This window comes from Somniosus microcephalus, chromosome 31 (genome assembly GCF_052327205.1).
Source record: "Somniosus microcephalus isolate GS21.2 chromosome 31, FLI_Smic_1.0, whole genome shotgun sequence".
Lineage (NCBI taxonomy): Eukaryota > Metazoa > Chordata > Chondrichthyes > Squaliformes > Somniosidae > Somniosus > Somniosus microcephalus.
This window is the reverse complement of record NC_141017.1, coordinates 14,242,736-14,267,984: the sequence shown is the minus strand read 5'-3', so window position 1 is coordinate 14,267,984 and position 25,249 is coordinate 14,242,736. Positions and strand designations below refer to the sequence as shown.

Sequence of the window (25,249 nt, the reverse complement as noted above, 5' to 3'; positions counted from 1 at the left end):
TCTTTCAGCAGCGGATCGATACCCTGGCAGTACCTCATTGGACAGACAGCGTGTTTATTGTAAGTTATTTCAACAACTACAGGGCAATTGAATTTTGTTCCCCTTTTTTTCGGATACACTCCCGATCTGGCAAAGGCGTCAACAATGCCGGATTACCCTTTCTGCATCTAGTAGAACTGTCGAAAGTGGCTGATATTCCAAACAGAATCAGTGGATGCTCACATGCTAATCCTTCATGCCGGTACTATCAGCTTCATTTTGAACGGTCAGTTTACACAGGATCGATCTGATAACCACTTTTCAGATTTGATTGCGGGACTGTGACCGGCGATCTTGGCCCTCAACGACATCACAACAGCCCTGGGAGCAAATGTTCGTTTGTGAACTTCCTCCATCCCTCTGATGCCAAGAATCCTGTGGAAGCTTCAGACAGACAGGGCAGCAGGCGCATGGGAACACCACCACCTCCAAGTTCCCTTCCAAATCACACACCATCCTGACTTAGTATATCAGCCGTTCCTTCGTCGTCGCTGGGTCAAAATCCTGGAACTCCCTCCTTAACAGCACTGTGGGAGTACCTTCACCACACGGACTGCAGCGGTTCAAGAAGGCGGCTCACCACCACCTTCTCAGGGGCAATTAGGGTGGGCAATAAATGCCGGCCTTGCCAGCGACGCCCACATCCCATAAAAAAAAATTTTTAAAAACCAGAAGGATATCTATTGTGATAACCAAGGTTTCTGCGGCACTACCTCCCAGACCTGCCACCTAGGAGAAGGTCAGCAGGTGCACAGGAACATCACCACCTCCAAGTCACCCACCCTCTTGATTTGGATATACAGGTAGACTATCCTTTATCCGAAAACCTCGGGACCAGCCGAGTTTCGGATAAAGGAGAATTTCGGATTTCGGAAGGTGGGTCGGCGGGGGGGTCGGCGGGGGGTCGTGCGCACGACTTACGCTGACGCTCAGCGTAAGTCAGTCGGGGTCGGCGGGGGTCGGGGCCGGCGGTTGGTTTCCTTTTAATCTGGCATTCTGACACACTGTGAGTATATGACTTGCCCGTGGTCCTGGAGATCTGGTTTAAATGTAAAATCTTTGTGGAAGGTGGATCCTATTAGTCTTGAGCTTTGGAGTGCACGTCATGCCTGATGTGAGAAATTGACTGTCCGAGAGGCCGTGGTGCATTCAAAACTGTACGCTGATCTTGCAAATTCTTGTCCTCATCACAAACAGTGTTAGAGATGAAAAGTGATTGGAGTAACCCAGGTGACTCAGTGAGTAAATACATTTCTGCAAAGGATCTGAGATTAGTGGGGTTGCATAATCCGCAAAATTCAAAATCAGAACACCAAGTCCTGCTGGCGGTTGTCGGGGCTGGCGGGGTCGGCGGTTGTCAGGGCCGGCGGGGTCGGCGGTTGTCGGGGCCGGCGGGGTCCGCGGGGGGGTCGGCGGTTGTCGGGGCTGGCGGGGTCCGCGGCGGGGTCGGCGGTTGTCGGGGCCAGCGGGGTCCGCGGGGGGGTCGGCGGTTGTCGGGGCTGGCGGGGTCCGCGGGGGGGTCGGCGGTTGTCGGGGCTGGCGGGGTCGGCGGTTGTCGGGGCCGGCGGGGTCCGCGGGGGGGTCGGCGGTTGTCGGGGTCCGCGGGGGGTTGTGCGCACGACTTACCCTTTATCCGAACTTCCGAAACCGGAACCCTCTAAAAACCGAAGGGTTTTTCGTTCAGCGTAAGTCGTACGCACGACTTACGCTGAACGAAAAAACCTTCGGTTTTTAGAGGGTTTCGGTTTTCGGAAGTCCGGATAAAGGGTAGTCTACCTGTATATCATCATTCCTTCAGCGTCGTTGGGTCAAAGTCCTGGAATACCCTACCGAACAGCATTGTAGGAGTACTTTCACCACATGCACTGCAGTGGTTCAAGAAGGCCCAGCACCACTTACTCAAGAAGAATGATGGGGGAAAAATGATGGCAAATCCTCTCAATTCCACAGGAACAACTATTCCTCAAGCTCTGCTCTGGCCTGGCCAGTTTTTGCTGTGTTGGATGGGCACCAAATCGGGTGCGGGTCTCCTTGAGGATGGCCTGGCTCAACGGTGAGAGCCTCAGGATGCTGGATGAAGATCTCTCCTGTTTGGTGCTAAATAACCTCTTGTGTCAGCTGTGGATCAGTGGGTAGCACTCTCGCCTCTGAGTCAGAAGGCTAGGAATAACAACAACTTGTATTTATATCGCGCCTTTAATGTAGTAAAACATCCCCAGGCGCTTCACAGGAGTGTTATAAGACACACAAAAAAATTTGACCGAGCCACATAAGCAGAAATTAGGGCAGGTGACCAAAAGCTTGGTCAAAGAGGCAGGTTTTAGGGAGTGTCTTAAAGGAGGAAAGAGAGGCAGAGAGGTTTAGGGAGGGAATTCCAGAGCTTAGGGCCCAGGCAACAGAGGGCACGGCCACCAATGGTTGAGCGATTATAATCAGGGATGCTCAAGAGGGCAGAATTAGAGGAGCGCAGATATCTCGGGGGGTTGTGGGGCTGAAGGAGATTACAGAGATAGGGAGGGGCGAGGCCATGGAGGGATTTGAAAACAAGGATGAGAATTTTGAAATCGAGGCGTTGCTTAACCGGGAGCCAATGTAGGTCAGCGAGCACAGGAGTGATGGGTGAACGGGACTTGGTGCGAGTTAGGACACGGGCAGCCGAGTTTTGGATGAGCTCAAGTTTCCATAGGGTAGAATGTGGGAGGCCGGCCAGGAGTGCGTTGGAATAGTCAAGTCTAGAGGTAACAAAGGCATGGATGAGGGTTTCAGCAGCGGATGAGCTGAGGCAAGTGCGGTAAAACCATAAGGGAAAAATTGAGGATAAGGAAAGAGGCATACATTAAGTACAGGGACAGCAGGGGAGAGCATGAGAAGGGAAAATATGAAGAGATTAGGAAAGAAGTAAAAAAAAAAATTAGGAAGGCAAAGAAGAACTATGAAATTAAATTATCAAGGAACATAAAACAAAATAGTAAAATATTTTACAGGCACATCAATACAAAAAGGAAGGAAGGTCGGGATGGAAATAGGGATACTAAGGGATGGACAGGATAATAACACAGGCAGTGATAGAGAGATGGCAGAAATATTAAATAATTACTTTGCATCAGTATTTACCAGGGAGATAGAACAGGTGGACATGACATTGGATTATGAGATTAGTAATGAAATAACTGCATTTAAAATAAAAAGATATTAAATAATCTAATCAAACTCAAAGAGGAAAAAGATGGATTATATCTGCGCATTTTAAAAGAATCTAGGGAAGAGATAGCAGAGGCATTACTACATATATTTAATAATTCATTAGAAAAAGGTGTAGTGCCAGAGGACTGGCAGATAGCTAACGTAATACCGATATTTAAGAAGGGAGATAGAACATGTCCAGGGAATTATAGATCAGTCAGCTTAACATCGGTGGTAGGAAAAATAATGGAATCCCTATTAAAGGAGAAAATAGAAGAACATCTGGAAGCCAAAAATATAATAATGAATAGTCAGCATGGATTTCAAAAGGGAAAGTCTTGCTTGACCAACCTCATTGAATTTTTTGAAGAGGTAACAGAGCTAATAGATAAGGGTAATGTAGTAGATGTAATTTATCTAGATTTTCCAAAAGGCCTTTGATAAGGTACCACATAATAGACTAATGAATAATGTCAGAGCATGTGGAGTCAGGGGACAAGTAGCAGAATGGATCGCTAGCTGGCTTCAAGGCAGAAAGTAGGGGTAAAGGTTAGCTAGTCAGAGTGGCAGAAGGTGGGTAGTGGTGTTCCACAAAGATCAGTGCTGGGACCAATGTTGTTCACAATTTATATTAACGATTTAGACTTTGGAATCAAAAACACAATTTCTAAATTTGCGGATGACACCAAATTGGGGGTATAGTTAATACTGAGGAGGACTGCAACAAATTACAAGACGACATTAATAAACTTACAGAATGGGCATATAATTGGCAAATGAAATTCAACACAGATGAATGTGAGCTATTACATTTTGGTAGTAAGAATAGGGAGGTCACTTATTACTTGGTGGGTGCGAGTCCAGGTGGGGTAGAGGAGCAAAGAGATCTCGGATATACAAATCACTAAAAGTAAGGACACAGGTTAACAAGGCCATAAAAAAAGCAAACCAGGCACTAGGGTTTATTTCTAGAGGAATAGAATTGAAAAGTAGGGAAGTTATGCTAAACTTGTATCGAACCTTGGGTAGACCACACTTGGAGTACTGTGCACAGTTCTGGTCACCGTATTATAAAAAGGATATAGAGGCACTGGAGAGGGTGCAGAGAAGATTTACAAGGATGATACCAGAAATGCGAGCGTATACATATCAGGAAAGGGTGAACAGGCTGGGTCTCTTTTCGCTTGAAAAAAAAAGGCTGAGGGGTGACCTAATAGAGGCCTTTAAAATTGTGAAAGGTTTTGGTAAAGTAGATACAGAGAGAGTTTCCACTTGCGGGGAAGAGCAAAACTAGAGGCCATCAATATAAGATAGTCACCAAGAAATCCAATAGGGAATTCAGAAGAAACTTCTTTACCCAGAGAGTGGTGAGAATGTGGAACTCGCTACCACAGGGAGTGGTTGAAGCGAATAGTATCGATGCATTTAAGGGGAGGCTAGATAAGTATATGAGGGAGAAGGGAATAGAGGGTTATGCTGATAGATTTAGATGAGGAAAGACGGGAGGAGGCTCGAGTGGAGCATAAATGCTAGCACGGACTGGTTGGGCCGAATGGCCTGTTTCTGTGCCGTATATCCGATGTAATCCTATGTAAGATAAAAACAGAAAATGCTGGAAATACTCAGTAGGTCAGGCAGCATCTGTGGAGAGAGAAACAGAGTTAACATTTCAGGTCGATGACCCTTCGTCAGAACACCACTCACAGACACCAACACCCTTGCGGAATCTTCTTCCCCTTCACTTTCCTCTGACCCCATCCCTTCTTCCAATCTCACCCCCTGCCGTGTTTTCACTATCCCCTCTGACCTTCCCCTCTCTGACCCCGAACGATCAGTCCTTAGCAAAGGCCTGAGCTTCATCCCCCATCACAATGAATTTCAAGCTTGGCATGACGCTGAGCTGTTTTTCTGCCGCCTTCGTCTCCGTGCCCACTTCTTTGGCCAGGAGTCTTCCCCCCGCACGGCTGACACTTTCTCCCGTTTTCAGAATTCTCGTTCTACCTGGACCCCTCCCTCAGGCCCCTTAACCTCTCTGAAAAAAAAAATAAGCCAGTTCTGACGAAGGGTCATCGACCTGAAATGTTACGATAGCAAAATACTGCAGATGTTGGAAATCCGAAATAACAACAGAAAATGCTGGAAAAACTCAGCAAGTCAGGCAACAGCCGTGGAGAGAAATTTGAGTTGACGTTTCGGGTTTGACCCTTCTTCAAAACTGGAGAGAAAAGGAACTAGATCGAAGGCAGGGCTGCGATCGGACAAAAGAATAAAAGAACCAAAAGAAGTAAAAGAGATTAGAAGCTAGACGAGATGGTAATAGGCTGTGATTAGGTGTAAAGTGTACTGGCAGGGCAAAAGATAGCTGCCAGGTGTGAGAGAGAAACAAAAGGAAAGGGGGGGGGAAAGGAAAGGAGTGCAACAATATAAGTGAAAATGAAATAGAGGCCGAGGTTATGATCTGAAATTGTTGAACTCGATATTGAGACCGGAAGGCTGCAGAGTGCCTAATCGGAAGATGAGGTGCTGTTCCTCGAGTTTACGTTGAGCTTCCGTGGAACAGTACAAGAGGCCAAGGACGGTGAGGTCCGAGTGGGAATGGAGCGGTGAATTGAAATGACAGGCGACCGGAAGCTCGGGGTCACCCTTACGGACTGAACGGAGGTGTTCCGCAAAGCTGTCACCCAATCTGCGTTTGGTCTCCCCAATGTAGAGGAGACCGCATCGTGAGCAGCGAATACAGTATACTAGATTGCGAGAAGTACAAGTAAATCGCTGTTTCACCTGGAAGGGGTGTTTGGGGCCCTGGACAGTGGGGAGGGGGGAGGTATAGGGGCAGGTGTTACATCTCCTCCGCTTGCACGGGAAGGTGCCAGGCGAAGGGGAAGGGCTGTTTGGGGTGATAGAGGAGTGGACTAGGGTGTCTCGGAGAGAGCGGTCCCTGCGGTCATGGTCCAGGTGGAGGTAGGAGCCTGGACCATGACCCCACTACCGAACATCAAACCACCGTTTCCAAGACTGTCACTGACCTCATCTCCTCTGGAGATCTTCCCCCCGCTGCCACCAACCTCATAGTTCCCCAACCCCGCACAGCCCGCTTCTACCTCCTTCCCAAGATCCACAAACAGGACTGCCCTGGTAGACCCATCGTTTCAGCCTGTTCTTGCCCCACGGAACTTATCTCTTCCTATCTTGACTCTATCTTTTCTCCCCTTGTCCAGTCTCTTCCCACCTACATCCGCGACTCTTCGGACGCCCTCCGCCACTTTAACAGTTTCCAGTTTCCTGGCCCCAACCGCTTCCTTTTCACCATGGACGTACAATCCCTCTACACCTCCATCCCCCACCCGGATGGCCTGAGGGCACTCCGCTTCTTCCTTGAACAGAGGCTCGTCCAGTCCCCATCCACCACCACCCTCCTCCGCTTGGCTGAACTTGTTCTCACATTGAACAACTTCTCCTTTAACTCCACTCATTTCCTCCAAATCAAAGGTGTTGCCATGGGTACCCGCATGGGTCCTAGCTATGCCTGCCTTTTCGTGGGCTATGTGGAACAATCTTTGTTCCAGTCCTACTTGGGTCCCCTCCCTCACCTCTTTTTCCGATACATTGATGACTGTATCGGTGCCGTTTCCTGCTCTCGCCCCGAACTTGACAATTTCATTCACTTTGCCTCCAATTTCCACCCTTCCCTCACCTTCACATGGTCCATCTCTGACTCTTCCCTTCCTCGACTTCTCCGTCTCCATCTCTGGGGATAGGTTATCGACCAATATTTACTACAAGCCCACTGACTCCCACAGCTACCTGGACTACACTTCCTCCCACCCCGCTTCCTGTAAGGACTCTATTCCATTCTCCCAGTTTCTCCGCCTCCGCCGTATCTGCTCCGACGATGCCACCTTCCACACCAGTGCTTCAGACATGTCTTCCTTTTTCCGCAACCGAGGATTCCCCTCTACCGTGGTTGACACCGCCCTCGACCGTGTCAGTTCTATCTCCCGCACCTCTGCCCTCACCCCTGCCCCTCCCTCCCGGAACCACGATAGGGTTCCCCTTGTCCTCACCTTTCACCCCACCAGCCTCCACATTCAACGGATCATCCTCCGGCATTTCCGCTACCTCCAAAGTGATCCCACCACCAAACGTATCTTCCCCTCCCCTCCCCTTTCAGCATTCCGCAGGGACCACTCTCTCCGAGACACCCTAGTCCACTCCTCTATCACCCCAAACAGCCCTTCCCCTTCGCCTGGCACCTTCCCGTGCAAGCGGAGGAGATGTAACACCTGCCCCTATACCTCCCCCCTCCCCACTGTCCAGGGCCCCAAACACCCCTTCCAGGTGAAACAGCGATTTACTTGTACTTCTCGCAATCTAGTATACTGTATTCGCTGCTCACGATGCGGTCTCCTCTACATTGGGGAGACCAAACGCAGATTGGGTGACCGCTTTGCGGAACACCTCCGTTCAGTCCGTAAGGGTGACCCCGAGCTTCCGGTCGCCTGTCATTTCAATTCACCGCTCCATTCCCACTCGGACCTCACCGTCCTTGGCCTCTTGTACTGTTCCACGGAAGCTCAACGTAAACTCGAGGAACAGCACCTCATCTTCCGATTAGGCAGTCTGCAGCCTTCCGGTCTCAATATCGAGTTCAACAATTTCAGATCATAACCTCGGCCCCTATTTCATTTTCACTTATATTGTTGCACTCCTTTCCTTTTCCCCCCCCCCCTTTCCTTTTGTTTCTCTCTCACACCTGGCAGCTATCTTTTGCCCTGCCAGTACACTTTACACCTAATCACAGCCTATTACCATCTCGTCTAGCTTCTAATCTCTTTTACTTCTTTTGGTTCTTTTATTCTTTTGTCCGATCGCAGCCCTGCCTTCGATCTAGTTCCTTTTCTCTCCAGTTTTGAAGAAGGGTCAAACCCGAAACGTCAACTCAAATTTCTCTCCACGGCTGTTGCCTGACTTGCTGAGTTTTTCCAGCATTTTCTGTTGTTATTTTTGACCTGAAATGTTAACTCTGTTTCTCTCTCCAAAGATGCTGCCTGTCTTGCTGAGTATTTCCAGCATTTTCTGTTTGATTTCAGATTTCCAGCATCCGCAGTATTTTGCTTTTGGATTAATCCTATGTAAGGTTGTGGGTTCAAGTCCCACTGCAGAGAGCACATAATCTAGGCTGACACTCCAGTGCAGTGCTGAGGGAGCGCTGCACTGTCGGAGGTGCCGTCTTTCAGCTGAGACGTTAAACCGAGGCCCCGCCTGCTCTCTCAGGTGGAAGTAAAAGATCCCGTGGCATTATTTTGAAGAAGAGCAGGGGAGTATCCTGGCCAATATTTATCCCTCTATCATCATCACTAAAACAGATTATCTGGGTCATTATCACATTGCAGTTTGTGGGAGCTTGCTGTGTGAAAATTGGCTGCAGCGTTTCCCACATTACAACAGTGACTACACTTCAATAAAGCACTTCATTGGCTGTAAAGTGCTTTGGGACGTCCGGTGGTCGTGAATATAGAAGGTAGGAACAGGAGGAGGCCATTCTGCCCCTCGAGTCTTTTTTTTCTTTCTTGTGGCCCTGAAAAAAAATGTACCAGCGCAGAGGCACACAGGGGCAGTCACGAGCGGTGTGCTGCCTGCGGTCATTGCCACGGGTGGGGAAAATTGGTGTCAACATTTTCATGAAGACTAACATAATTCTTTAGGTCTCAGTGGGATCTTCATCTCCCTCCCTCAGTGTGAGGCTGCAATGCCAGCCCCCGCCTCTAGGGGCGCTGCTCTCGCCCTTCACTGTCCGGCCCCGCCTTCTGCGTGCGTCCCTGCGGCGTGACGTAGGCCGGCGCCGACGCAATCGCGTCGACGGAGGGAAACCGCGCGCGCGTTTTTTTTAATCCTCGCCACGCATGCGCAAATGGCGCGCGCCGCACTGCACGCCGGGCGGCGGGTCGGACAGGGGCCGTTTGCGAGCGGGGCGGCGGCGGCGGCGGCCCGGGCTCCGGTGGCGGCTCGCCGGCGCCACTGAGGTAAAAAAAAACACAAGGGCGCAGGGGGGGGTGTCGGCGTGCAGCCGTTTCCGCGGCATGGCACTGGGCGTTTCCCCCCCCTCCCTCCCTCCCTCCAGCAGCCACGCCTGGGTTGATCGCCGCTCAGCCTCCACCCGGCCGGCGTGATGGCCCATAGGCGGGCTGAGTGACCGCTCGGCCGGCCAATCAGGGCGCTCTGCGCGTCCAATGGGGCGGGGCCTGCTGTCACCGCCTGGGGGGTGGGGAAGAGGGCGGGGCTAAGGTGTCAGCAAAGTGGGCGGGGCTCAGGGGTGGGCGGGGTTACAGCGGCTCTAGAGTGGGCGGGGTTACAGCGGCTCGAGTGGGCGGGGTTACAGCGGCTCAGGAGTGGGCGGGGTTACAGCGGTTCAGGAGTGGGCGGGGTTAAAGCGGCTCAGGAGTGGGCGGGGTTAAAGCGGCTCAGGAGTGGGCGGGGTTACAGCGGCTCTGGAGTGGGCGGGGTTACAGCGGCTCAGGAGTGGGCGGGGTTAAAGCGGCTCAGGAGTGGGCGGGGTTAAAGCGGCTCAGGAGTGGGCGGGGTTAAAACGGCTCAGGAGTGGGCGGGGTTACAGCGGCTCTGGAGTGGGCGGGGTTAAAGCGGCTCTGGAGTGGGCGGGGTTAAAGCGGCTCTGGAGTGGGCGGGATTACAGCGGCTCTGGAGTGGGCGGGGTTACAGCGGCGCTGGTGGGCGGGGTTAAGGTGGCTCATTCCTTGAAGTTGCATTAGATGCACCACAAGGACATGCATTACATCCATGGAATATACATTGAATGGTTATAGTTGGACCTAAAGAAGAAAGACTTGCATTTCTAAAGCACCTTTCACGACCTCAAGATGTTCCAAAACACTTTACAGCCAATGAAGTACTTTCTTTTTTAGAAGTGTAGTCCTTGTTGTAATGTAGGAAACGCGGCAGCCAGTTTGCGCACAGCAAGCTCCCACAAGCAGCAATGTGATAATGACCAGATTATCTGTTTTTTAGAGATGTTGGTTGAGGGATAAATATTGGCCAGGACACCTGGCTCAGTGGACAGCACTCTTGTCTCTGAGTCGGAAGACTTGAGCACAAATCTGGGCTGACCCTCCAGTGCGGTACTGAGGGAGTGCTGCACTGTCAGAGGTGCCTGCTATCTTTCAGATGAGACGTTAAACCGAGGCCGCATCTGCTCTCTCGGGTGGATGTTAAAGATCCTATGGCACTATTCCGAACAAGAGCAGGAGATTTTTCCCCAGTGTCCTGGGGCCAATATTTATCCCTCAACCAACATCACTGAAACAGATTATCTGGTTATTATCACATTACTGTTTGTGGGAGCTTGCTGTGCGCAAATTGGCTGTTGCATTTCCTACATTACAACAGTGACTGCACTTCAAAAAATAATTAAGTAAATGGCTGTAAAGTGCTTTGGGACATCCTAAGGTCATGAAAGGCGCTATATAAATGCAAGTCTTTATTTCTTTTGTGCCATAGTTAAGGTCTTTCTTACAGCCTGGAAGAGAAAAAAATTCAGTTCTCCCAGTGACCTAGCGTGGAACAGCAGCACTTGGTGTAATATCATGTCATACAGACCTGAAGGTCTCGCATTAAATTCCTGGTCTTTTGCTGAGTTGGTTAGGATGCCCCCAGTGACATCAATCTCCTGAGCCAGGAAGTGGGAGATCGGTCAGGGGATTTGAACCTAATCAACGGCTGCTATGTGACCGCAGGATGCACCTACCCGTCCTGGCTCCACGGCTCACGTTCTTTATTGTCGCGAGCACCTCGGCTGAATTTCTTTGGCTCAACCCCCAGTAGTTGCAATAAAGTCTTGTAGTTTTGACACTGATCGTTCTCCTCAGAGCGATTAATGAGGGCTCTGTGTGAATCAGATGCATGTCGGAGTGGATCTTGGGACAGTCAGGACATTCATTTGTATTGATTATGCGCAATCTGAAGCCGCTACTGCACATTTTATTGATGCAGTGGAGAGTGGTAGAATCCAGCTATCTGACAAGAGGCTGGGGACCATATTACTGGTATTCAGTAAGTTGCTGGATATTCTTTAGCATCACAGCAGGTTTTCTGTAATCCAGCCCCGTCAATCCAACCCACGAAGTCTGGGCAATTCAGTTCAATCCGCTGTTATATTTCTTCCCTCCCTGGATGGACTTGATTGAATTTTGTGGGCCAGGAGGTTTGGAAAGGGCTCTCGTTGGCAGATAAATCTTACATTGATTGCATAGTATTTACAGCTCAGAAACAGGCCATTCGGCCCAATAGGTCTATGCCGGTGTTTATGCTCCACTCGAGCCTCCTCCCACCTTACTTCAACTCAACCTATCAGCATTTCCTTCTATTCTTTTCTGAAACAACATAAGAAATAGGATCAGGAGTAGGCCATACGGCCCCTCGAGCCTGCTCCGCCATTCAATAAAATCATGGCTGATCTTTGACTTCAACTCCACTTTCCCGCCCGATCTCCATATCCCTTGATTCCTCTTAAGTCCAAAAATCTATCGATCTCAGCCTTGAATATACTCAATGGTTCAGCCTCCACAGCCCTCTGGGGTAGAGAAGTCCAAAGATTCACAGCCCTCTGAGTGAAGAAATTCCTCCTCATCTCAGTCTTAAACAGCCGACCCCTTATCCTGAGACTGTGACCCCTGGTTCTAGACTCTCCAGCGAGGGGGAAACAACCTCTCAGCATCTACCCTGTCAATCCCCTTCAGAATCTTGTATGTTTCAATGAGATCACCTCTCATTCTTCTAAACTCCAGAGAGTATCGGCCCATTCTACACAATCTCTCATCATAGGACAGCCCTCTCATCCCAGGAATCAATCTAGTGAACCTTCATTACACCACCTCTAAGGCATATACGTCCTTTCTCAAATAAGGAGACCAAAACTGTGCACAGTACTCCAGGTGTGGTCTCATCAAAGCCCTGTAGTAAGACTTCCTTACTTGTATACTCCAACCCCCTTGCAATAAAGGTCAACATGCAATTTGCTTTCCTAATTGCTTGCTGTACCTGCATGTACTCTCCCTCATCTACTTTTCTAGCTTCCCCTTAAATGCATATATATAAAAACAGGATATTAAAATCTGTTAATATCTTCAATTTGAGATTATTAGGAACATGGGTTTGATATTTTGTACGGGACCCCAAGGCTAACTAATTTGCATCAATACATGCACAGAAAATTGGAGTATAATCCTTATTAGTTTCCCTTTTCATCACGTCAAATATTAGGAGCCATGGAACATCCTAATTATTTATGCAGTATGTCCATTACAATTCTGACCCAGGTACCTGTGTTAGATTGCGATCTATCTGTATAGCCCTTCCCATCATTTTGTCTATTTTTAATGGAAAAAGGGCAATAGTGTCATTGTCTGGATTTAAATTCCACTTAGCATCTGTTCAGACTCTCTGCTATTTAAGGAATTATTTGAGATTGTATCCCTGTGTTGTAATGTGTTATATTACATCATGAACTGGATCCAGGACTTGCTGGATGCCAGCCCTTGAGAGCCCTGCGGTCTCTGGCCTTCAAAACAGAACAGCGTCCAAAAAAATCCCCCGCTGACCCCTGGCAGATAGAGTCCTTGTTGAGAAAATAACTTCTAAAGAAAGCAAACCTGTGAAGGGGACCTAGTGGTGTCAGTTCACGCAGGCCTCAGGGACTCGTGAGTTATGGTATCCGGTGCTTTAGTGAAAATTTCTGGAATTCGTTGGGTCCCAAAGGCACAGCTTCCATGTACTTTACAACAATGACTACACTTCAAAAGTACTTCATTGGCTGTAAAGCGCTTTGGGACGACCTGAGGCGATATATAAATCCCAGGTTTTTTTGTCAGAAGCTGGGTTGCAGTAATATGCTCTGGATTCTATCCTGCACCAAAGGATCCCGGGTTCAGATGCCTGTCTTTGGAGATCGAGGATTGGGATTAGGATCGGGGTTGGACGGACTGAAATGTCACATCTGAACTAGGAGCGCTCTAGCCACATGGCGCATCAAAGGACCTGACTGCACTTTGAAGAGCTTGCCCCACACATGCTATGGGGGATTGCCATTAAACAACAAAGAACATTTCAAAGGACACTTCGCACGACACTCCTTACCCTTGAAGTCCTTTCCCTCCCCCGCTCCCCCTCATCAAACATCTAGAACCAGGGGTCACAGTCTCAGAATAAGGGGTCGGCCATTTAGGACTGAGATGAGGAGAAATTTCTTCATTCAGAGGGTGGTGAATCTTTGGAATTCTCTACCCCCAGGGGTCTGTGGTTGCTCAGTCGTTGAATATATTCAAGACAGAGATCAATAGATTTTTGGATACTAAGGGAACCGAGGGATATGGAGGTCGGGCAGGAAAGTGGAGTTGAGGTCAACGATCAGCCATGATCTTACTGAATGGCGGAGCAGGCTCGAAGGGCTGAATGTCCTACTCCTGTTCCTATATTTTATGTTCAAACAATTTGCTGTCATGAACTCCACCATTTTTTTGTGGTTGGGATCATTTGAAATTAAATGGAGAGAGAATTCAAAATGCGGCAGTACAGAGGGATCTGGGGGTCCTTGTACATGAAACACAAAAAGTTAGCATGCAGGTACAGCAAGTAATTAGGAAGGCAAATGGAGTGTTGGTCTTTATTGCGAGGGGGGTGGAGTATAAAAGTAGCGAAGTCTTGCTACAACTGTACAGGGCGTTGGTGAGACCACACCTGGAGTACTACGTACAGTTTTGGTCTCCTTATTTAAGGAAGGATATACTTGCATTGGAGGCAGTTCAGAGAAGGTTCACGAGGTAGATTCCTGAGATGAAGATACTGTCTTATGAAGAAAGGTTGAGCAGGTTGGGCCTATACTCATTGGAGTTTAGAAGAATGAGAGGGGATCTTATTGAAACGTATAAGATTCTGAAGGGGCCCGACAGGGTAGATGCAGAGAGGATGTTTCCCCTCGTGGGGGAATCTAGAACTAGGGGGCACAGTCTCAGGATAAGGAGTCGCCCATTTAAAACAGAGATGAGGAGGAATTTCTTCTCTCAGAGGGTCGTGAATCTTTGGAATTCTCTACCCCAGAGAGCTGTGGAGGCGGAGTCAGTGAATATATTTAAGGTGGAGATAGACAGATTTTTGAACGATAAGGGAGTCGAGGGTTATGGGGAGCGGGCAGGGAAGTGGAGTTGAGGCCAAGATCAGCTCAGCCATGATCTCATTGAATGGCGGAGCAGGCTCGAGGGGCCGAATGGCCGACTCCTGCTCCTACTTCTTATGAAAAAAACTGCAGGGGAACTGGGTGTCAAAAGGGGATTGGTGTACCTTCCTCTCATCTGTGGGGCTGCATTCAGATTCTGACACACACCATTTGGATGAAATTCTCTTTCCTCTCCCCCCCACCCCTCCCGTGACATGTTTTGATGCTAATTGGCACTTAGGTTTTCAATCTCATGCAGGCTGTAAGGAAGGCTGGTGTCAGTCGTGGCGGTATGTTGAGAGAACACAGTAACGAGAGCTTTATTCTTCGTTTAACCCATGCCATCGAGTGTAGAGCACAGAAACAAGCCAATCAGAGTGTAGAGCACAGACACCCTAGTCCACTCCTCTATCACCCCCAACAACCCTTCCCCTTCACCTGGCACCTTCCCGTGCAAGCGCAGGAGATGTAACACCTGCCCCTATACCTCCCCCCTTCCCACTGTCCAGGGCCCCAAACACCCCTTCCAGGTGAAACAGCGATTTACTGGTACTTCTTGCAATCTAGTATACTGTATTCGCTGCTCACGATGCAGTCTCCTCTACATTGGGGAGACCAAACGCAGATTGGGTGACCGCTTTGCGGAACACCTCCGTTCAGTCTGTAAGGGTGACCCCGAGCTTCCGGTCACCTGTCATTTTAATTCACAGCTCCATTCCCACTCGGACCTCACTGTACTCGGCCTCTTGCATTGTTCCACGGAAGCTCACCGTAAACTCGAGGAACAGCACCTCATCTTCCGATTAGGCACTTTGCAGCTTTCCGGACTCAATATCGAGTTCAACAATTTCAGATCATAACCTCGGCCCCTATTACATTTTTACTTATTTTTTTTTCCACCCCTTTGTTTTGGGTCTCCCCCCCCCCCCCCCCCCCCCAACCTTTCCTTTTTTTTCTCTCTCCCACATGGCAGCTGTCTCTCATCCTGCCAGTACACTTCACACCTAATCTCAGCCCTCTTTTGTCTCCACTGTCCTATCACCATCTCGTCTGGTTTTGAATACCTCTTAATGTCTCTTTTACTTCTTTTGTTCTATCGCAGCCCTGCCTTCGATCTATTTCATTTCCTTTCCAGTTTTGAAAAAGGGTTTCGACCCGAAACGTCGACTCTAATTTCTCTCCACGGATGTTGCCTGGCCTGCTGAGTTTTTCCAGCATTTTCTGTTGTTATTTCGGATTTCCAGCATCTGCAGTATTTGGCTATCGTTCAAGCCAATCAGCCTAACTGGTCCGTGCCGGTGCCGATGTTCCACGCGAGCCTCCTCCCACCCCTCTTCATCTCACCCTATCAGCATGACCCTCGATTCCTTTCTCCCTCATGTGTTTATCTAGCCTCCCCTTAAATGCATCTCTGCTATTCGCCTCAACCACTCCCTGTGGTAGCGAGTTCCACATTCTAACCACCAGAAGTTTACCCTGAATTCCTTATTGGATTTTTTTAGCAACTATCTTATAATTATGGCCAATGTTCCCTTTAAGTTGTGCAGCCACGTGGCCGTGCAGCGCTGGGCCTCCCGCACAGCCAGCTCACAGACTTTTCAATGGGGAAAAACCGCGCATCCGCGGTATTTTGAATGGACCGCGCAGCCTCTTAAAGGGGCGGCGCACCCGAAAAAAATTAAAGGGAACATTGATTATGGCCCCTAGTTTCCCCCACAAGTGGAAACACCTTCTTTACGTCTACCCTCTCGAGCCCCACCCCGGGTGGGTGGGGGATTGGAGCGTTCTGCTGCCGGCTGCCCGAAACCCACAAATCTACCCCCACAGTGTATCACTCTGTGCTGGTAACTGTCCGTCCTCGGTGAACAGTTGGGGCAGGGGGAGACTAAATGAGAGCTAGAAGTATCTGCCATGTCCAGTCATCGCAGAGCCAGAATCAACAAAGCACGCAGAATGCTGAGCTCTATAGAACTAAGTCAGTGGAGTATCATAAGTGTGAAATAAAAAGCTTGGGATCAGTAAAAGTGACCATGAAGCTGTCAGATTGTCGTGAAAACCCAACTGGCTCAGTAATGTCCCTTTAAGGAAGGAAATCTGCCGCCCTTACCCGGTCTGGCCTATATGTGACTGTAGACCCATAGCAATGCAGTTGACTCTTAACTGCCCTCTGAAATAGTCTAGCAAGACATTCAGTTGTCACCACCGCCTTCTCAAGGGCAACTAGGGATGGGCAATAAAAGATCGCATGGCACCATTTCGAAGAAGAGCAGGGGAGTTACCCCCAGTGTACTGGGCCAATATTTATCCCTCAATCAACACCAATAAAAAAAAACAGATTTTCAGTTCATTATCACATTGCTGTTTGTGGGAGCTTGCTGTGCGCAATTTGGCTGCCGCATTTTGCTACATTACAACAGTGACTACGCTTCAAAAATGACTTCACTGGCGGTGTAGCGCTTTGGGATGTCCTGACGTCATGGAAGACGAGCAGAAATGCTCTTTACAGTTCCCATCTTTGCTTCTTTTTCTCTTTGTTGTAATGTCAATATTGAAGCTACATTGTAAAGGGTAAGTGTAAACACCCACACTGTTCTCCTCTTTTCTCTCCTGTGATCAGTCGCCTGTGTCTAATCCATTTATCTTGTGTTCCAAACCTATCCTGTCACTGCTGCTTGTTTTGTCTGCTCACGACGGCGAAAAGTCGGAGTTGCTTCTTGGGCGATAGGACTCTTGACTTTCACGAACATGCTGACTGATGTGTGATGTATTTTTCTGTGCAGATACTCCGCTGCCCAAAGACTGTAACCCCAGAAACGCAGACGCCTCCTTGGACACTATGCTGCTAGGCCAGCTCCCTTCAGCCAGTCCAAGCCCAAAACGTGAAGCGGTAGAGACAGCAGCAGGGTTGAGCTCTGACCCCAGAGACTCGGGTAGGTTATAAAATTTGATGAGTTCACTCTTGTAGTGATGGCCTTCGCCCACCAATAATGCATAAGAATAATGCACACGGGCAACGTGCCTAGGGTTTTAAAATGTACACCCGCAGTGGGTACGGTCGCTATAAAAGGCAAACAAAAGCCGTCTTGCCCCAAGGATCAACTCAGGTTTACATGTTCAACTTTTTTGTACTATAGATGGAATCCGCGGTTGATTGGCACGAGAGGAAGAAGTTCCAGGGCATTCTCCTGAAGTGTTAATTCCAGTAATCAGAGCGAAACTGATTTTCCCACTGCGCTGCATTATTACAGTTTTGGGTTTGAAAGCATTTCCTGAAATTAAACCTTGTCGCCTACAAATTAGAAGCTGCACATTCTCACTAATCAGCCCTTGTAGAGTTACATGACTCAAAGATTAACAGCAATCCTACTTTCAATCATCTGTTCACTGGATCAGACATAATATCGCAGTGTAACGCTACAAAAAAAAGACTTGCATTTATACAGCGCCTTTCACAACCTCAGGACGTCCCAAAGCGCTTTACAGCCAATTAAGTACTTTTGAAGCATAATCACTGTTGTAATGTAGGAAACGCGGCAGCCAATTTGCGCACAGCAAGCCCCAACAAACAGCAATGTGATAATGACCAGATAATCTGTTTTGAAGGATAAATATTAGCCAGGACACCGGGGAGAACTCCCCTGCTCTTCTTCGAAATAGTGCCATGGGATCTTTTACCTACACTCGAAAGAGCAGACAGGGCCTCGGTTTACCGTCTCATCCGAAAGGCGGCACCTCCGACAGTACTGCAGTAGAGTGTCAGCCTAGATTTTTGTGCTCAAGTCTCTGGTTCACCTTAGCAGCAGAATAATGCATTATGCCTTGTGACATGAATCAATCATTCATGAAAGAAAGACTTATGAAATAATACTGAGCGGCCTACGGGTGGCACTGTCCAGGGAGAGTATAAATACTCGGGCACTGGCCCAGCTTGCACAGGACATTCTTAAGAGGAACTAGTGAAGGACACAACTAGACCTCCATGTTGTAAAACAGTTGATTAAAGCTTTAACGCTTAAACCAAGTGCCTAGTAGTTTTCTTACGCCACCTTGCAAAGCACAATGTTGCTTTCACTATAAAACAGCCTATCCTCTGATATACTATAAGCAACATGAGGGAGCACGCAATCCAGGTTGACACTTCAGTACAATACGGAGGGAGTGCTACGTTATCGGCGGTGAAATCTTTTGGGTGAGCTGTTAAACCGAGCCTGGTGTGTCTATTTAGCTGGATATAAAATATTTCTAATGGCACTATTCAAAGAGCAGGGAGTTTTCCTGTTGGCCTGACCAACATTGCTCCCTCAGTCACTGCCACCAAAAGACCCAGAGTCATTGGTCACTCATAGAAACAGAAGATAGGAGCAGGAGTAGGCCATTCGGCCCCTCGAGCCTGCTCCGCCATTCAATGAGATCATGGCTGATCATCCAAACTCAGTACCCTGTCCCTGCTTTCTCCCCATATCCCTTGATCCCTTTAGCCTTAAGAAATATATCTAACTCCTTCTTGAATATATTTAATGAATTGGCCTCAACTGTCTTCTGTGGTAGAGAATTCCACAGGTTCACCACTCTCTGGATGAAGAAATTCCTCCTCATCTCTGTCCTAAATAGCTTACCCCTTATCCTTAGACTGTGACCCCTGGTTCTGGACTCCCCCGCCATCGGGAACATCCTTCCTGCACCTAGTCTGTCTAGTCCTGTTAGAATTTTATAAGTTTCAATGAGATCCGCTCTCATTCTTCTAAACTCCAGCGAGTATAAGCCCAATCGACCCAATCTCTCCTCATACGTCATTCCTGCCATCCCAGGTATCAGTCTGGTGAATCTCCGCTGCACTCCCTCCATGGCAAGAACATCCTTCCTCAGATAAGGCGACCAAAACTGCACACAATACTCAAGGTGTGGTCTCACCAAGGCCCTGTACAACTGCAAGGCCCTTGTTCCTGTACTCGAATCCTCTCGCTATGAAGGCCAACATACCATTTGCCTTCTTAACCGCCTGCTGCACCTGCATGCTTACCTTCAGCGACTGGTGCACAAGGACACCCAGGTCTCGTTGCACTTCCCCTTTTCCCAATCTAATGCCGTTCAGATAATAATCTGTCTTCCTGTTTTTGCCACCAAAGTGGATAACCTCACATTTATCCACATTATACTGCATCTGCCATGCTTCTGCCCAATCACCCAACCTGTCCAAATCATCTCATTGATGTTTGCGGGATCTTTGCTTGCATAACGGCAGTGACCGCCCACTGAAAGTAATTTGTTGGATGCGAAGTGCTGTGGGAAACCCTGAGGCACCGATAAGGCCCTATATAACCGCAAGACTCTGCTTCCTCGAGCAACAAGTGAAAAGTGAGCCTTCTGGCCAATCCGTCATCGGGTGCAGCCAGAGTCCCGGTATTGTTTCAGAAAACTGCATTTGATGCCTTAGTTCTTCTGGAGTCAGGCGTTTGGATGAACTGAACAAACACTGCATTCATGAATTAATTTGGCAAATGCGACGTCTTGAAATATCTGAATAACTGCATTTTTGTAAGTGTAGATCTCAACAAGTTTCACACGCAGGCAGCAGGAGCATCCCACTTACTTTCCTCGGCCAAAGGTTACTCGTGCACTATCCTTGAGACAAATAGGGCTGTTAGCTCTGGTTCGCAAACTTTTTTGGTTGAAGGACCCCTTTCAATTAGTAATCACGGCCCCCCCCCCATCTAAATTATAATACTATATAAAGAGTGTTTTAATAATGCTTTTACAGCCAATTAAGTACTTTTTTGAAATGTAGTCACTGTTGTAATGTAGGAAACGCGGCAGCCAATTTGTGCACAGCAAGCTCCCACAAACAGCAAGGTGATAATGACCAGATCATCTGTTTTAGTGATGTTGTTTAAGGGATAAATATTGGCCCCAGGACACCGGGGATAACTCCCCTGCTCTTCTTCAAATAGTGCCATGGGATCTTTTACGTCCACCTGAGAGAGCAGACGGGGCCTCGGTTTAACATCTCATCCGAAAGACGGCACCTCCGACAGTGAAGCACTTCCTCAGTACTGCACTGGATGTCAGCCTAGATCAGTGGTTCTCAAACTTTTTTGTTTGAAGGACCCCTATTCAAATAGATTAATAATCACAGAATCCCCCCCCCCATCTAAATTATTGCTATATACAATACTCATAATCAATGTTCCCCCAAATTTTTTTTGGATGTGTGGCCCCTTCACAGTTTCGAGCGCGAAACTTAACATTGATCCCGCGCCGAGCAGCTTAGAGGGAAAGTTAATCATAACCCGAAAGCGCTGCCTGTAAGGAGTGTTTTAATAATGCTTTTAAAAAAACAGGCATTTACTTACAGATATCAGTGAGATGGGTGTGCCTGCTTCTCACTGCAGTGTCTGTCTATTCTTGGTGTGATGTTTGACAAGAGTCTAACTTGCCAACTTACTGGCCTGTAGGCTTTTATCTTTCTGACACACATGCCTATCCACTTTTCTTGGCAATGAATCCACGCCAGCTGCTAGTTCCCTTTGACAATTTGCTGCCTTGCCTCACTTATTTTCCTCCTGACTTTTTGACATCCTCTTTGTTCTGACTTATCCCTGCAGTGAAGGCCAGAATTTGATTATGGAAGCCTGTGGTGGCTTACCTATTGTGTCTGCTGACTTGTACTGGTTCCCCTGCCGAAACCATTCCCTTCTCTGGCGATCCTCGTCCCGCTCTCAGCACTCCTCCATGCGCGCTCCCCTCCTAGGTGACACAGCCAGTCGCACTCTGCTCCCACCTCCCGGCTCGCACCAAGCCCGCTGCTCATTCGCTTACTCTGGACCACCTCCTGTGGTCATTCATTAACGGTCACTCTATAGGTAAAAGCCACTAAGCTGATTTCCTTGATGCACCCTAGTTCTTTTGAAAAGTCCTCTCCTCTCAAAGTCTCCGACCCTTACTCTTCAGATTATTTCGCAGACCCCCCTGGATCGTCAGTTTGAGAACCACTGTGTTAGCTAATGTTTAACGAGACAGTCACATTGGACAAAAGGAAACCCGAGATATTTGCATTGATGTGAGTATTTGCAATTTAAATGAATCAATCTGATCTAGGATCAAAAGACACCACCTGCTCCTTTTTAATTACAAATTAAACAAAGTAAATTCCACATTAATGACACTCTTTGGTCTGAGAATCTGTAGCTTGCTTTTTATCTTGTCTTTGGTTATCAACTAGAGTAGCTCTGATCAGAGGTTAGTGTTTCAGGATTAATGGCAAGTTGCTGATGGGCTTCCTATACCAGTGCTAATGTGCAGTTTAGGACTTTGGATGAGACGTTAAACCGAGGCCCCGTCTGCCTTCACTGTTCGAAGAAGAGCAGGAGATTTCTCCCCGGTGTCCTGTCCAATATTTATCCCTCAACCAACATCACTAAAACAGATTATCTGCTCATTATCAAAGTGCTGTTTGTGGGACCTTGCTGTGTGCAAATTGGCTGATGCGTTTCCTACATTACAGCAGTGGCTATACTTCAAAAAGTGAGTACGGTCGTGAAAGACCTAGATCATCCTTGTCTTTCCTCTAGTGAAAAGAAGTACTTAACTCCTTGACGTAAGAAAACTACTAGGCACTTGGTCTAAGCGTTGAACAAAGCTTTAATCAACTGTTTTACAACATGGAGGTCTCGTTGTGTCCTTCACTAGTTCCTGTTAAGAATGTCCTGCGCAAGCTGGGCCTGTGCCCGAGTATTTATACTCTCCCTGGACAGCGCCACCCGCAGGCCGCTCAGTATTATTTCATAAGTCTTTCTTTCATGAATGACTGATTCATGTCACTCCTAACTTGGGTTAGCCGTGGCACTCTCACCTCTGAGGCAGAGGACTGTGGGTTCAAGTCCCACTCCAGAGACTTGAACACAAAATCCAGACTGACACTCCAATACAGAGGTGCCATCTTTCCGATGAGACGGTAAATCGAAGCCCCGTCTGCCCTCTCCTGTGGACATAAAAGATCCCACGGCACTATTTCGAAGAAGAGCAGATGTGCTGGCCAATATTTATCCAGCAATCAACATTACTAAAACATACTACCTGCTCATTATCACATTGCTGTTTGTGGGATCTTGCTATGCAAATCTTAGCTGCCACGTTTCCTACATTACAACAGTGATTACACAACACTAACAACAACAACTTGTATTTATCTAGCGCCTTTAACGTAGTAAAACGTCCCACGGCGCTTCACAGGAGTATTATAAGACAAAAAAATATTTGACACCGAGCCACATAAGGAGAAATTAGGGCAGGTGACCAAAAGCTTGGTCAAAGAGGTCGGTTTTAAGGAGAGCCTTAAAGGAGGAAAGTGAGGTAGCGAGGCGGAGAGGTTTAGGCAGGGAATTCCAGAGTTTAGGGCCCAGGCAACAGAAGGCACGGCCACCAATGGTGGAGCGATTATAATCAGGGATGCTCAAGAGGCCAGAATTAGAGGAGCGCAGATTTCTCGGAGGGGTTGTGGGGCTGAAGGAGATTACAGAGATAGGGAGGGGCGAGGCCATGGAAGGATTTGAAAACAAGGATGAGAATTTGGAAATCAAGGCTTCATAAATACTGTAAAGCGCTTTGGGATGTTCTGAGGTCGTGAGAGGCTCTGTATAAAGTTCTTTCTTTTCAGCCCCGTGGACTGGGGAGTGGGTTGGGTTCTGGCTTCGGCTGATTCTTTCCACAGCAAGCAATTCTCCCGACAGCTGTGCTGTCGCATAATAAACCAATTTTGTGGTCAACCGTGAACTTCAGCTGCAGTACAGTGTGTACTGGCAGTGCGTTTATCATATTTGGCAAGGGCAAGATGTTGAGGCTTTTTATATTGCTGCCTGGGTTTTTTTGTTGGGGGGGGGGTAGCCTAAGAATGCCATTCTCCCAGGTTTTTCTTGCACGTTACAATTCTGTGAACTGGTGGCAAAGTATGCTTCAAGGGGCGTGCGTACGCAGTGTAGCTTCAAATTGCTCACTGCATGCGAGATGTAATTGTGTCATGACCTCGTCAACCAGGAACATCCTAAAGTTGCTGCCACCCTAGTTGGCATGGTAATCGCCGCTGTCACCTGGTAACATTATTTTTTTTGTCGCTAGATTTAAGGTATCTGAGTTTTCTACTGTAAACTTCCTGTTTAATTGCATTATGAGACAGTTGTGTATAATGCCATGACCTTAGCAGCGGGCAGAGTTAAGCTCTACGAGGATTCCGTTTCCGCTAGTGCAGTTTGTTTACAGCCCACAGTCAGACTGTTGGCAGGTGCTTTGCAGGAAATCCTTGCTGCCGGACAACAACAACAGCCTGCGTTGACACGGCGCCTTTAACGTAGTAAAACATCCCTAGGTGCTTCACAGGAGACTATTCAGACAAAAATTGACACCAAGCCAAAGAAGGAGATATTAGGACAGGTGATCAAAAGCTTGGTCAAATGGATTGGTTTTAAGGAGGGTCTTGAAGGGGGAGAGTGAGGCAGAGAGGTGTAGGGAGGGAATTCCAGAGCCTGGGGCCCAGGCGGCTGAAGGCACGGCCACCAATGGTGGAGTGAAGGAAGTGGAGGGATGGACAAAAGGCCAGAGTTGGAGGAACGCCAAGACCGTGGAGGGTTGTGTGGCTGCAGGAGATTACAGAGATAGGGAGGGGGCGAAGCCATGGAGGGATTTGAACATGAGGATGAGAATTTTAAAATCTACATAGCTGCCAGTCGGGGCTTGCGACAGGTGGTGAGAGAACCAACACGAGGGAAAAACCTACTTGACCTCGTCCTCACCAATCTATCTGTCACAGATGCATCTGTCCATGACAGCATTGGTAGCAGTGACCACCGCACAGTCATTGTGGAGACAAAGTCCCGTCTTCACACTGTGGACACCCTCCATCGTGTTGTGTGGCACTACCACCGTGCTAAATGAGATAGATTCAGAACAGATCTAGCAGCTCAAAACTGGGCATCCATGAGGCGCTGTGGGCCATCAGCAGCAGCAGAATTGTATTCCACCACAATCTGTAACTTCATGGCCCGGCATATTCCCTCACTCTGCCATTACCATCAAGCCAGGGGACCAACCCTGGTTCAATAAGGAGTGTAGAAGAGCACGCCCGGAGCAGCACCAGGCATACCTAAAAATGAGGTGCCAACCTGGGGAAGCTGCAACACAGGACTACATGCATGCTAAAAAGCGGAAGCAGCATGCTATAGACAGGGCTAAGCAATCCCACAATCAACAGATCAGATCAAAGCTCCGCAGTCCTGCCACATCCAGTCGTGAATGGTGGTGGGCCATTAAACAACTAACGGGAGGAGGAGGCTCTATGAATATCCCCATCCTCAATGATGGTGGAGCCCAACACGTGAGTGCAAAAAACAAGGCTGAAGCGTTTGCAACCATCTTCAGCCAGAAGTGCCGTGGATGATCCATATCGGCCTCCTCCTGAGGTTCCCACCATCACAGAAGCCAGTCTTCAGCCAATTTGATTCACTCCACGTGATATCAAGAAACGGCTGAGCGCACTGGATACAGCAAAGGCTATGGGCCCGACAATATCCCGGCTGTCGTGCTGAAGACTTGTGCTCCAGAACTAGCTGCGCCTCTAGCCAAGCTGTTCCAGTACAGCTACAACACTGGCATCCATCCGACAGTGTGGAAAACTGCCCAGGTATGTCCTGTCCACAAAAAGCAGGACAAATCCGATCTGGCCAATTAACGGCCCATCAGTTTACTCTCAATCATCAGCAAAATGATAGAAGGTGTCATCGACAGTGCTATCAAGCGGCACTTACTCACCAATAGCCT

At 48.3% G+C, this 25,249-nt stretch overlaps 1 protein-coding gene across 2 annotated transcripts in view; it reads left to right on the top strand.

Moving 5' to 3' along the window:
• The window catches only part of LOC147097596 (sterile alpha motif domain-containing protein 1-like), a 161,934-nt gene that overhangs the window by 114,637 nt on the left and 22,048 nt on the right, over positions 1-25,249 (top strand). Inside the window, exon 5 of one of the 2 annotated variants that reach the window (XM_085971561.1) lies at positions 17,224-17,373. The exons of the other annotated variant lie outside the window; for it this stretch is intronic. Within the exon in view, the coding sequence (XP_085827687.1) occupies positions 17,224-17,373 (150 nt within the window). The remainder of the gene's footprint in view (positions 1-17,223; positions 17,374-25,249) is intronic. 2 annotated transcript variants of the gene reach the window in all.